The sequence below is a fragment of the Oncorhynchus tshawytscha genome, linkage group LG27 (genome assembly GCF_018296145.1).
Source record: "Oncorhynchus tshawytscha isolate Ot180627B linkage group LG27, Otsh_v2.0, whole genome shotgun sequence".
In the NCBI taxonomy this organism is placed as follows: domain Eukaryota; kingdom Metazoa; phylum Chordata; class Actinopteri; order Salmoniformes; family Salmonidae; genus Oncorhynchus; species Oncorhynchus tshawytscha.
The window spans coordinates 12,381,986-12,392,912 of NC_056455.1; the positions used below are offsets into that span (position 1 = coordinate 12,381,986).

Below are 10,927 nucleotides of genomic sequence, written 5' to 3' on the forward strand. Positions count from 1 at the left end.
CACTCACCTCGGATTAGACTAAGAGCTTCTGGATATCAGGACAGAGATCACTCACCTCGGATTAGACTAAGAGCTTCTGGATATCAGGACAGCGATCACTCACCTCGGATTAGACTAAGAGCTTCTGGATATCAGGACAGAGATCACTCACCTCGGATTAGACAAAGATTTTTTTCTACAACAAGCAGGATGCACAGGACATTCTCCAAGCACCCAACAGGGCTGACATCCCCGTTATTTGCAAGAGGAAGTAATGCAGGTACAGAGGACAAAGAACCGGATGCCTCGTGAGGACCCGCAGAAGGTGAGTGGGAAAGCTGCCGTTACCGTCAATACTACTCGCCAACGTGCAATCATTGGACAATAAATTAGACAAGGTACGATCACGAATATCCTACCAACAGGACATCAAAAACTGTAATATCCTTTTTCACCAATCGTGGTTGAATGACGACATGGATATTCAGTTAGCAGGATATATGCTGCACCGGCAAGATAGAACAGCACACTCTGGTAAGACGAGGGTTGGGCGGTCTATGCATATTTGTAAACAGCTGGTGCACGAAATCTAAGGAAGTCTCTAGATTTTGCTCGACTGAAGTAGAGTATATTGTGATAAATTGCAGGCCACACTACTTGCCTAGAGAGTTTTCAGCTATACTTTTCGCACTCAGTCAGCTGTATAAGGAAATAAGCAAACAGGAAATCACTCACCCAGATGCAGGGAAACTTAAATCAGTTCTACCAAATGTTAAATGTGTTAAATGTGCAACCAGAGGGGGAACACTTCTAGATCACCTGTACTCCACGCATACAAAAATTCTAGATCACCTATACTTCACACACAAAGACGCATACAAAGCTCTCCCTCATCCTCCATTTGGTAAATCTGACAAACTCTATCCTCCTGATTCCTGCTTACAAGCTAAAAATTAAAGCAGGAAGCACCAGTGACTCGGTCTATAAAAAAATGGTCAGATGAAGCAGATGCTAAACTACAGGGCTGTTTTGCTATCACAGACTGGAACATGTTCCGGGACTCTTCCGATGGCATTGAGGAGTACACCACATCAGTCACTGGCTTTATCAATAAGTGCATTGAGGACGTCGTCCCCACAGTGACTGTATGTACATACCCCAACCAGAAACCATGGATTACAGGCAACATTCACACTGAGCTAAAGGGTAGAGCTGCCGCTTTCAAGGTGCAGGACTCTAACCCGCAAGCTTAGAAGAACTCCCACTATGCCCTGCGACGAACCATCAAACAGGCAAAGTGTCAATACAGGGCTAAGATTGAATCATACTATACCTGTTCCGACGCTCGTCTTATGTGTCAGGGCTTACAAACGACTACAGACTACAAAGGGATGCACAGCCGCGAGCTGCACAGTAACACAAGCCTACCTGACGAGCTAAGTCACATATATGCTCGCCTCGAGGCAAATAACACTGAGGCATGCATGAGAGCATCAGCTGTTCCGGACGACTGTGTGATCACGCTCTCCGTAGCTGACGTAAGTAAGACCTTTAAACAGGTCAACATACACAAGGCTGCGGGGCCAGACGGATTATCAGGACATGTGCTCCAGGCATGTGCTGACCAACTGGCAGGTGTCTTCACTGACATTTTCAACATGTCCCTGATTTGAGTCTGTCATACCAACATGTTTCAAGCAGGCCACCATAGTCCCTGAGCCCAAGAACACAAAGGCAACCTGCCTAAATGACTACAGACCCTTAGCACTCACGTCCGTAGCCATGAAGTGCTTTGAAAGGCTGGTAATGCCTCACATCAACACCATTATCCTAGAAACCCTAGACCCACTCCAATTTGCATACCGCCCAAACAGATCCACAGATGATGCAATCTCTATTGCACTCCACACTGCCCTTTCCCACCTGGACAAAAGGAACACTTATGTGAGAATGCTATTCATTGACTACAGCTCAGCTTTCAACACCATAGTACCCTCAAAGCTCATCACTGAGCTAAGCATCCTGGGACTAAACACCTCCCTCTGCAACTGGATCCTGGACTTCTTGATGGGCCGTACCCAGGTGGTGAGGCTAGGTAGCAACACATCTGCCACGCTGATCCTCAACACTGGAGCTCCCCAGGTGTGCATGCTCAGTCCCCTCCTGTACTCCCTGTTCACCCATGACTGCATGGCCAGGCACGACTCCAACACCATCATTAAGTTTGCAGACGACACAACACAACAGCCTGATCACCAACAACGATGAGACACCCTATAGGGAGGAGGTCAGAGACCTGGCCGGGTGGTGCCAGAACCAGAATAACAACCTATCCCTCAATGTAACCAAGACTAAGGAGATGATTGTGGACTACAGGAAAATGAGGACCGACCATGCCCCCATTCTCATTGACGGGGCTGTAGTGGAGAAGGTTGAGAGCTTCAAGTTCCTTGGTGTCCACATCAACAACAAACTAGAATGGTCCAAACACACCTAGACAGTGGTGAAGAGGGCACGACAAAGCCTATTCCCCCTCAGGAAACTACAAAGATTTGGCATGGGTCCTGAGATCCTCAAAAGGTCCTACAGCTGCACAATTGAGAGCATGTGGTTGCATCACTGCCTGGTACGGCAATTGCTCGGCCTCTGACCGCAAGGCACTACAGAGGGTAGTGCGTATGGCCCAGTACATCACTGGGGCTAAGCTGCCTGCCATCCAGGACCTCTACACCAGGTTGTGTCAGAGGAAGGCCCTAAAAATTGTCAAAGACCCCAGCCACCCCAGTCATAGACTGTCTCTCTACTACCGCATGGCAAGCGGTACCAGAATGCCAAGTCTAGGACAAAAAGGCTTCTCAACAGTTTTACCCCCAAGCCATAAGACTCCTGAACAGGTAATCAAAATAGCTACCCGGACTATTTGCATTTTGTGCCCCCCACCCCTCTTTTTAAGCTGCTGCTACTCTCTGTTTATCATATATACATAGTCACTTTAACTATACATTCATGTACATACTACCTCAATTGGGCCGACCAACCAGTGCTCCTGCACATTGGCTATCTGCATTGTGTCCCACCCACCACCCGCCAACCCCTCTTTTACGCTACTGCTACTCTCTGTTCATCATATATGCATAGTCACTTTAACCATATCTACATGTACATACTACCTCAATCAGCCTGACTAACCGGTGTCTGTATATAGCCTCGCTACTGTTATAGCCTCGCTACTGTATATAGCCTCGCTACTGTTATAGCCTCGCTACTGTTATTTTTCACTTTCTTTTTACTGTTGTTCTATTTCTTTACTTACCTATTGTTCACCTTCTTTGCACTATTGGTTAGAGCCTGTAAGTAAGCATTTCACTGAGGTCTCACGTGACAAATACACTTGGATTTGAAGCATGGGAAACAGTGTTTAAACCCTTTACAATGAAGATCTGTGAAGTTATTTGGATTTTTACGAATTATCTTTGAACAACAGGGTCCTGAAAAAGGGACGTTTCTTTTTTTGCTGAGTTTACATAGCCTAGATATAGGGTCATTATCAAAGCTATGCGGCATGAGCATACACGTTTGGTGATTCGTCTTCGGCTCCTATCTTGATGTAAATGTGCTCCCTGAAGCGTTTTTTGATTTCCTGTCTCTCTGAATGACACCTGAGAAATGTATGTCTGGTGCTTGTCTTCCTGTCTCTCACTGCTGCCTTTTATCTCTTATTTCCTCTCACTCTTTCCATCCATCCTTCCATATCTCTCTCTCTCTCTCTCTCTCTCTCTCTCTCTTGCTCTCACTCTCTCTCTCTTGCTCTCTCTCTTGCTCTCACTCTCTCTCTCTTGCTCTCGCTCTCTCTCTTGCTCTCGCTCTCTCTCTCTCTTTTTACACACACACAATGGAGACACGATTCTCCAGCCTGTACTGTTTGACCAAGGTTCCTGGTCCTGCAGTAGACCACTGAACACTAATGTGGGTTAGAGTAGGGCCTTCAGCCATGGAAATACAGAAGCCTCAGGCTTTAGCTTCTTGCACCAGAGTAAAACCTGCCAGTGGAGCCACACGAATCTCACATGGCACACAGACTTGTTCTCTCATTGGAGCTCTACCTCTGTGTAATCGATAAACTCAGTCACTCTCATCACATCCTGTTGATGAAGGTAGGGAGAGAGGGAGGGAAGGAAGGAATCGTGGCAGGTGTGTCTTGGTGCTGAGCATGTGTTTATCTGTTAGGGCTACAGCAGCAGGGATATGACAGTGATGTGTGATGTATGAGGGGTCAACACAGTGCACAGCTTTGTCTCGTGCCATATGATGTTCGGGACTACAGAGCAGTGGAGCAGGAAGTCTGCTGCTCGCTTGTCCTGTCTGTCAGCTAGTTGCCGTGGAGACGTCTGGGCCTGTGTGGCACAGGGCAGATCAAGGGACGAGACAACAGCACTGCAGGTAAACCAGCCCATCAGGTTTCACACGCTGTCAAATCCCCTGATCACGGAGATGTCACGTGGCACGCCAAGGTCTCCACGGCGATGCACAGTCTGACGGGGACTTGTGCTGCTGTCTACGAGCCAAGTCGGAAAACAGTCTGGGAAACTCTCCTTAGAAATCTGAAGAGAACTAACTGAAAGATGAGCTGAGAGGAAAGAAGAAGCTGCTTCCAAAACACCACATGTCCTCTTTGCTCTGTTCAATCTCAGCCGTTTTTAGAGAGCCGGTTTATATTGACTCCTCCAATAACAACATCATTACCGTCTGCAGTAGTAATGTAACCTGATGTAATTACACTGGTGCGGCTGGCAGAGGCACTCAGCCTCAAGTCCTGATTTCGCTCTACTTATGGACACAGGAAACCGGGGGGGCGGGTGGAGACCTGATGCTATGATTCCGATAAGGAAATAGGAATATATTAATTGAATTGAATCAACTCTATTGTTCCACAGAGGGGACATTGGATTTGACCCCAGCATAAAATGGGCATACATCAGCATACGTCCAACGGCTAATACAGTTGCAGCAGCCCTATTGGGAGTAGTCTGACCGGGGAGGGAGTGACTCCAGCATGGCTTGGTGAGGCAGTGTTATTCAGGCTGGAAGGCAGAGCTCCTCCACGCCGAAGGAGACTATTGTTCTTTTGTTCCTGCTTGAGGAAACAGCAGAGCATGCTGGTTATTATTGGTAGCCAAGAGCAGCTGTGTGTGTGTTCAACCTATGTGTGTGTGCGCAGCTGGACTCGTGTGCTGCTCTCCTCCGCTCTCTGTGTCGAGTGTATATACTCTTAGGTGTGTGTGTGTATGTGAAAGAGTGTATAGAGCTATGTTCAGTACATTTCATTCCTGTGTACGGTGCATGGACAGGCACATGACGTTGAAAGCCTTCCATGACGGCTTATATGTGGGGGACTGTGTGTGCTGGTATCAGTGTGTGTGTGTGTGTGTGTGTGTGTGTGTGTGTGTGTGTGTGTGAGCACGAGTACATGAGGGTTTTGTGTGCGTCACAGCGACGTCTCAGATTCCTGCCTTTGTGTCCAGATGCCATTCCACATGGGCACGCCGCTCATTCCACTCTCCCCAGCCCCTCTCTCCACCCTCACCGAGGTTTGTCACAGCCCAGTAGACAGGACGGCAGTTAGACTACCTAGCTAGCTACCTAAACAGCAGTAAAAGCATTTAGATTAGGGAAATGAAGCAGGCAGCAGCAGCTCAGGCTGTAGAGAGGAGGCGTGCAGTGAAAGCATCAGGTTACTATGAGCTGTTCTCCAGACGCATCTCGTTACCGTCGCCGTATTTAAGAGCTCAGACTCTAATCAGCTTTCCAGAACCTCTTTACTGCTGGACAGCTTTTATTTTTGTTTTAACAGACCCTCCTTTTGCTTTCAACACTGTTTTGACTTTTGACTACTGATTCCAAGCTTTCTTTGTGGACCAGTGTGTTATTTGCATGCATTTGTTTGAAAGTTATTTTTTAAACTGTACCATTCAAATGAACAAACGGCTTAATTTTTAATTAATTATTGAATGTAAATGTTTAAGGGTAGAGTTGATCTGAAAACCAGTGACACACATCTGCTAATTAAAATGTTATGACCCAACTGTGGCTTTTTACAACTATCTTAACCAATGATCATGAGAATAGATGTTTTCTTTCACTTTAGATTGGTTAATAATATACTTCCCACAAGTCTGGAAAGTCCCGATCTTTCTGTTGTTTACTTACTGGTAGGGTTGTGAGATGCCCTCCAGTGTTTTGGGGGACATCACGTTGCGGCCTGCCCCTGGCCCTAGTCTGGCTGATCCACGATCTATGCTGCTATGCTGGTGTTAGAGAGGGACTTCAATGGAGTTAAATGTTGCTCAGTCCGGACAACAATGGTGTGACGGAGCAGAGTGTTGACAGCAAGGTGCTTAGAAATGGTGAGCGGAATATCCTCGGTAGACAGACAGACCTAGCTGCTGTCTGTTCTGGCCTGATGGACCATTAGGTTCTGAGGCTACAGCCTACAGGTGATCTCTGTCTAAGCTACTGTTCTGGAAGAAAAATCTTCCTATGTTTCCTATGTTTCCTCGTACTGATTTTCCTAGGAATTACAGGTCAAAGAGTGTAACTCTTCATGATAGGTTATTATGATGACGTAAACCTTGCCCTTGAGTCTCTCAATGCTCAACACTAATACACTATCTCTCTACTGTCATTCCAATCCTGTTGCACAGACAAAAGCAGCAACTGTCTGCCTGTGTGGGTGCTTAGCTGGAGATGTAGCAAAGGGACAAAGTACACAGTGTATTTGCAGCAGTTGCACATGTGGTCACACACAGTCCTTTTTGTGTAATGCTCAGGGGAGAGTTGTGCCTGAAGGCAGATGCCAGATCTGTCCAGATTGGATCTATTTTTGAACCCTAAGAAATGTCTGATCACCCCAGGTTCACAGGCCAAAGCAGGCCCTATGGCAGTAAGAATCAGTCACACACACACATCACACACACAACTGCTCTGATTTGTGTCTTAAGCAAGTCTGACCTAAATAAACTATTTCACTGTAACACAGACCAACTCAGTACTTTGTCTCCCCTAGATGAGTCGACACTTGAATCAACCTTTTTCCCTCTTTTAAAATGTCTATTTAAAGGGACATTTAAAAAAATAAATTTAAATTCTGCTTCATAGTCATCATCTCCAGCACAACCCCAACATCAACATATGTGGAAATTGTGCTTTTCTATGTTTTGTAGTAAAAAAAGTGTTTCCAATGATATCATCAACCAATTAGTAGGCAATGCCTACTCATAATTGATTAAAATCAAACAATGCACACTATATGCCCTGTTGGTAATCCTGACCATGTCTCTCTGATTCTCTGCAGGTGACCCAACCAGGCTTCCTGGGCCACTGAGACGTGATTCTGGGACGGGCACAGTCCCTCCCCTCAGCCTGCCTGCCCTGCGTCCTCCCTCTGTCTCCCAGACGTCTCCTCTTGAGAGAATGACCATCTGCCCAGACCAGCTCTACCGTCACCATACCACTATGTGAATGACTCTTTGCCGAAAAGCCACCGTGCTCTGCCACCCTGTTGTTGCCATGAAGAGCAAGTATTCCCAGTACTACAACCGGACCCTGATCCATGCCTACTATGTGTTTGCCAAGGACATGACCTGGGAGGAGTTAGAGGAGCGCACCAACGGGAAGGCCCAGCTCAGCTCCCTCAACATCGTCTTCGTCATCATCTGCAGCATCATCATTCTGGAGAACTTGCTGCTGCTCATTGCCGTGTTCCGCAACAAGAAGTTCCACACCGCCATGTTCTTCTTCATCGGGAACCTAGCCTTCTCCGACCTGCTGGCCGGCTCTGCCTACATCGCCAACATCTTCTTATCAGGGCCGAGGACCTTTGAGTTGGTGCCGGTGCAGTGGTTCATCCGGGAGGGCACAGCCTTTATAGCGCTGGCCGCCTCCGTCTTCAGCCTGCTGGCCATCGCCATCGAGCGCTACATCGCCATCACCAAGGTCAGGGTTTACGGCTCTAACAGGACGTGTCGTATGTTCCTGCTGATCGGGACGTGCTGGGTCACCTCCATCCTCCTGGGGGGCCTGCCCATCATCGGCTGGAACTGCATCAACAACCTGCCTGAGTGCTCGGCCTTGCTGCCCCTCTATTCCAAGAAGTACATCCTGTTCGTGGTCACCATCTTCAGCATCATCCTGCTCTCTATCGGCATCCTTTACGTGCGCATCTACCTGATCGTGCGCTCCAGCCACCAGGAGGCCACCAACTCTCCGGCCTACGCCCTGCTGAAGACGGTCACCATCGTGCTGGGCGTCTTCATCGTGTGCTGGCTGCCCGCCTTCACCGTCCTCCTCCTGGACACCTCCTGCCGCAGGCTGGACTGCCCCGTCCTCTCCAAGGCAGATATCTTCTTCGGCATCGCCACGCTCAACTCGGCACTCAACCCGCTGATCTACACGCTACGCAGTAAGGACATGAGAAAAGAGTTCCTGCGTGTGCTGTGCTGCTGGGGGCTGCTGACCAGCGGGCGCCCCACTGACCGATGCCTGGTGCCCCTCAAGAGCTCCAGCTCTATGGAGCACTGTACCAACAAACACGAACACCAGACCACGCCCATCATGCAGGCAGAGTGCACCACCTGTGTCTGACTCAATGCTATAATCGCACAGTGTGTGTTTCTGAATGTGAAGGTGTGTGCGTGTATGTCTGTTAGACTGGGTGTGTGAGAGGGATAGTGTGTGTGATGGGGCTGTGTGCAGGTGAAGAGACTTAAAGAGGAAAGCACACCTGTGAACCCCCCTCCATCCCCACTCCAGACCTGCCACATAGAAGACCGTCTGTCTGTATGTCTGGAGAGATGTCACAACATCGCTGACTCTCATAACAATCATACCTGTGTGAATTCACAATCAGCATTCAACCGATTCACCACAAGAGCGTGATAACACAATCATCCTCGAGTGAATTCACTATTATTCAATGAATTCACAATCGTAGCTGAGCCTTTTTTTTTTTTTTTTTTTTACAATGTTTTTAAACATTTTCTTAGGGACTTTCACAGAGTGGAGTCACAATCGTTGTTGAGGGAGTCCTGATTATAACGATACATGAATTCATGTTCTGCATGTCCGCTTGTTTTACATGTATGCGGACTCTCTTATGGGAAGCCAAATCCACAGACACCATATGCATAATACATAATCGTGATGCTGAGTTGTTGGAGTGTTTTACTGCGCCCTGATAATGGTAAAGCTTTCACATATTGCACTTTGTAGACATGTAAGCGTTGTGTGATTGTTTATGGCTGTCACCCTCTTGAAAGGTTAAACCACAGACGTTTCCCTGAGTGAATTATATATGTATCCATACATACAGTACTCATAGGCCATTGCTCATATAGAGAGACGTGAGGCACCCAGGCAGTGACTAGTCCCCACTCAGTACTGCACTCCATGCATGCCAAAACCCTTACAAGTACCCCTCTAAACCAGGGCTATATATCCTCATATATTAACCTGCATAGATCCCTTTGATTAACTGCAAAAAAACAAAAGTACTCTGCTTACGTATATTGCATGACATTCTAACTCCTTTGTAAGAACTAATGTGTATTGGTGTACTCCAGTAAGTTCAGCTTGTTCATTAACATTCTCTCTCTCTCTCAAATCTGTCCCTCTCGCTTCTACTGTTGTCTTTTGTAACTAACGTTTCCTAAGAGGAAGGCCCAGTCAGAAAACACATTTCCTGAAGTGAGTTGGCCCTGATAAATTTCACTCAATGACAGCTACCCAGCAGCCCATAACCAACAGGACTGTTGTCTTAACGACGTTATAGCAACGCAGTGGCAGAGTGTGCTTTCTGTTATTATTGGGCGTTGCTCCAGGGGAATGGGCCTGAATGTAAGTATGAAGTGTTTGGAGCGAGACCGCTCTATTTTTGACAGTATTATTGATCATTGACTTGTCATTGATGTGCAGAGAGTGGGATTAAACAGGGTAGGTCAATCTCACTGCGAAGTCTTAAAAACAGACCACAACAAAATAACAGGAATATCACCCCCCCAAGCCAGTCCAGGTAGAATGGTTGAAAAATAGTACAGTGTCCTGTTCAACACAGGAAGACATGGGATTCGTCCAGAGTAGACACATCTCATCTTCCCCAATCCCAATAATCCCTCTCCCCCTCCATAAACGAGAGAAGATCCCGTTTAAAGGGGAGCACGGGTCTCCATTCCCTTCACACGAGAGGTCGTCCTCTTTACTCTCTTAGATGCCTAAATAAACTCTACTTCCTCTAACGGCAGGAAGTCCTGTGTTTCATAAAGCGGTTCCTGTTGTTCAGGAAGAACCTCATCTGCCTTTGTACAGACACACACTTGCTCTCACTTGGCCACGCTTCTGGTCCTCATCATATTTCCATGCAGGTTTTTACAGCCTGCTAGTTAGACAGCGAGCCCTAGCCTGGAATCCAAACTAATATGCTCTGTTACACAATTGTTTCACTTCACAATAAACTGAGCATATAAATTTAGATTCCAGGCTAGGCCAGACCAGTAGGAATAGTGAAAGCACTTTGGCAGATTCCATATTGCCTGACTGCCTGCTCTCTCCTGGGTTTCTTAAAGACAGCGCAAACATACCTATCACTTCATTCATGTGTTGCCTAACCCTGTATTATTTGTATAAATATATGAATGACTATGTAAGTATGTACAGTATGTATGTATGTAAGAACTGTGTTCGTGTATGGAATGTCTTGTGTGTCCAGTAGCACGATGCCTGTGTCAAAACGGTACAGCTTAAACACTAATAGTGGTACATATTTTTTATTATTTTTAAATGCATTCCTTTTTATAAAATAAATGAAATATCTGAAGAATCCAATGCGTTTTGTGTGTGTGTTTTTAAACGAGTGAATGTGTGCACACAAAAGTTCATATTTGTGCATGTAATTGTA

The 10,927-nt window shown here is 46.7% G+C and overlaps 1 protein-coding gene across 4 annotated transcripts in view; it reads left to right on the forward strand.

Moving 5' to 3' along the window:
• Nucleotides 1-10,849, forward strand: part of LOC112226082 (sphingosine 1-phosphate receptor 2) — a 34,193-nt gene extending 23,344 nt beyond the window's left edge. For 3 of the 4 annotated variants that reach the window (XM_024390310.2, XM_024390311.2, XM_024390312.2), the window contains exon 2: nucleotides 7,331-10,849. In XM_024390310.2, coding sequence (XP_024246078.1) covers nucleotides 7,498-8,619 — 1,122 coding nt within the window. In that variant the 5' untranslated portion in view covers nucleotides 7,331-7,497 and the 3' untranslated portion in view covers nucleotides 8,620-10,849. Of the gene's footprint in view, nucleotides 1-4,859; nucleotides 6,384-7,330 lie in introns of those variants that run through there. The other variant, XM_024390313.2, reaches the window with a different exon arrangement.
• The last annotated feature ends 78 nt before the right edge of the window (nucleotides 10,850-10,927 follow it).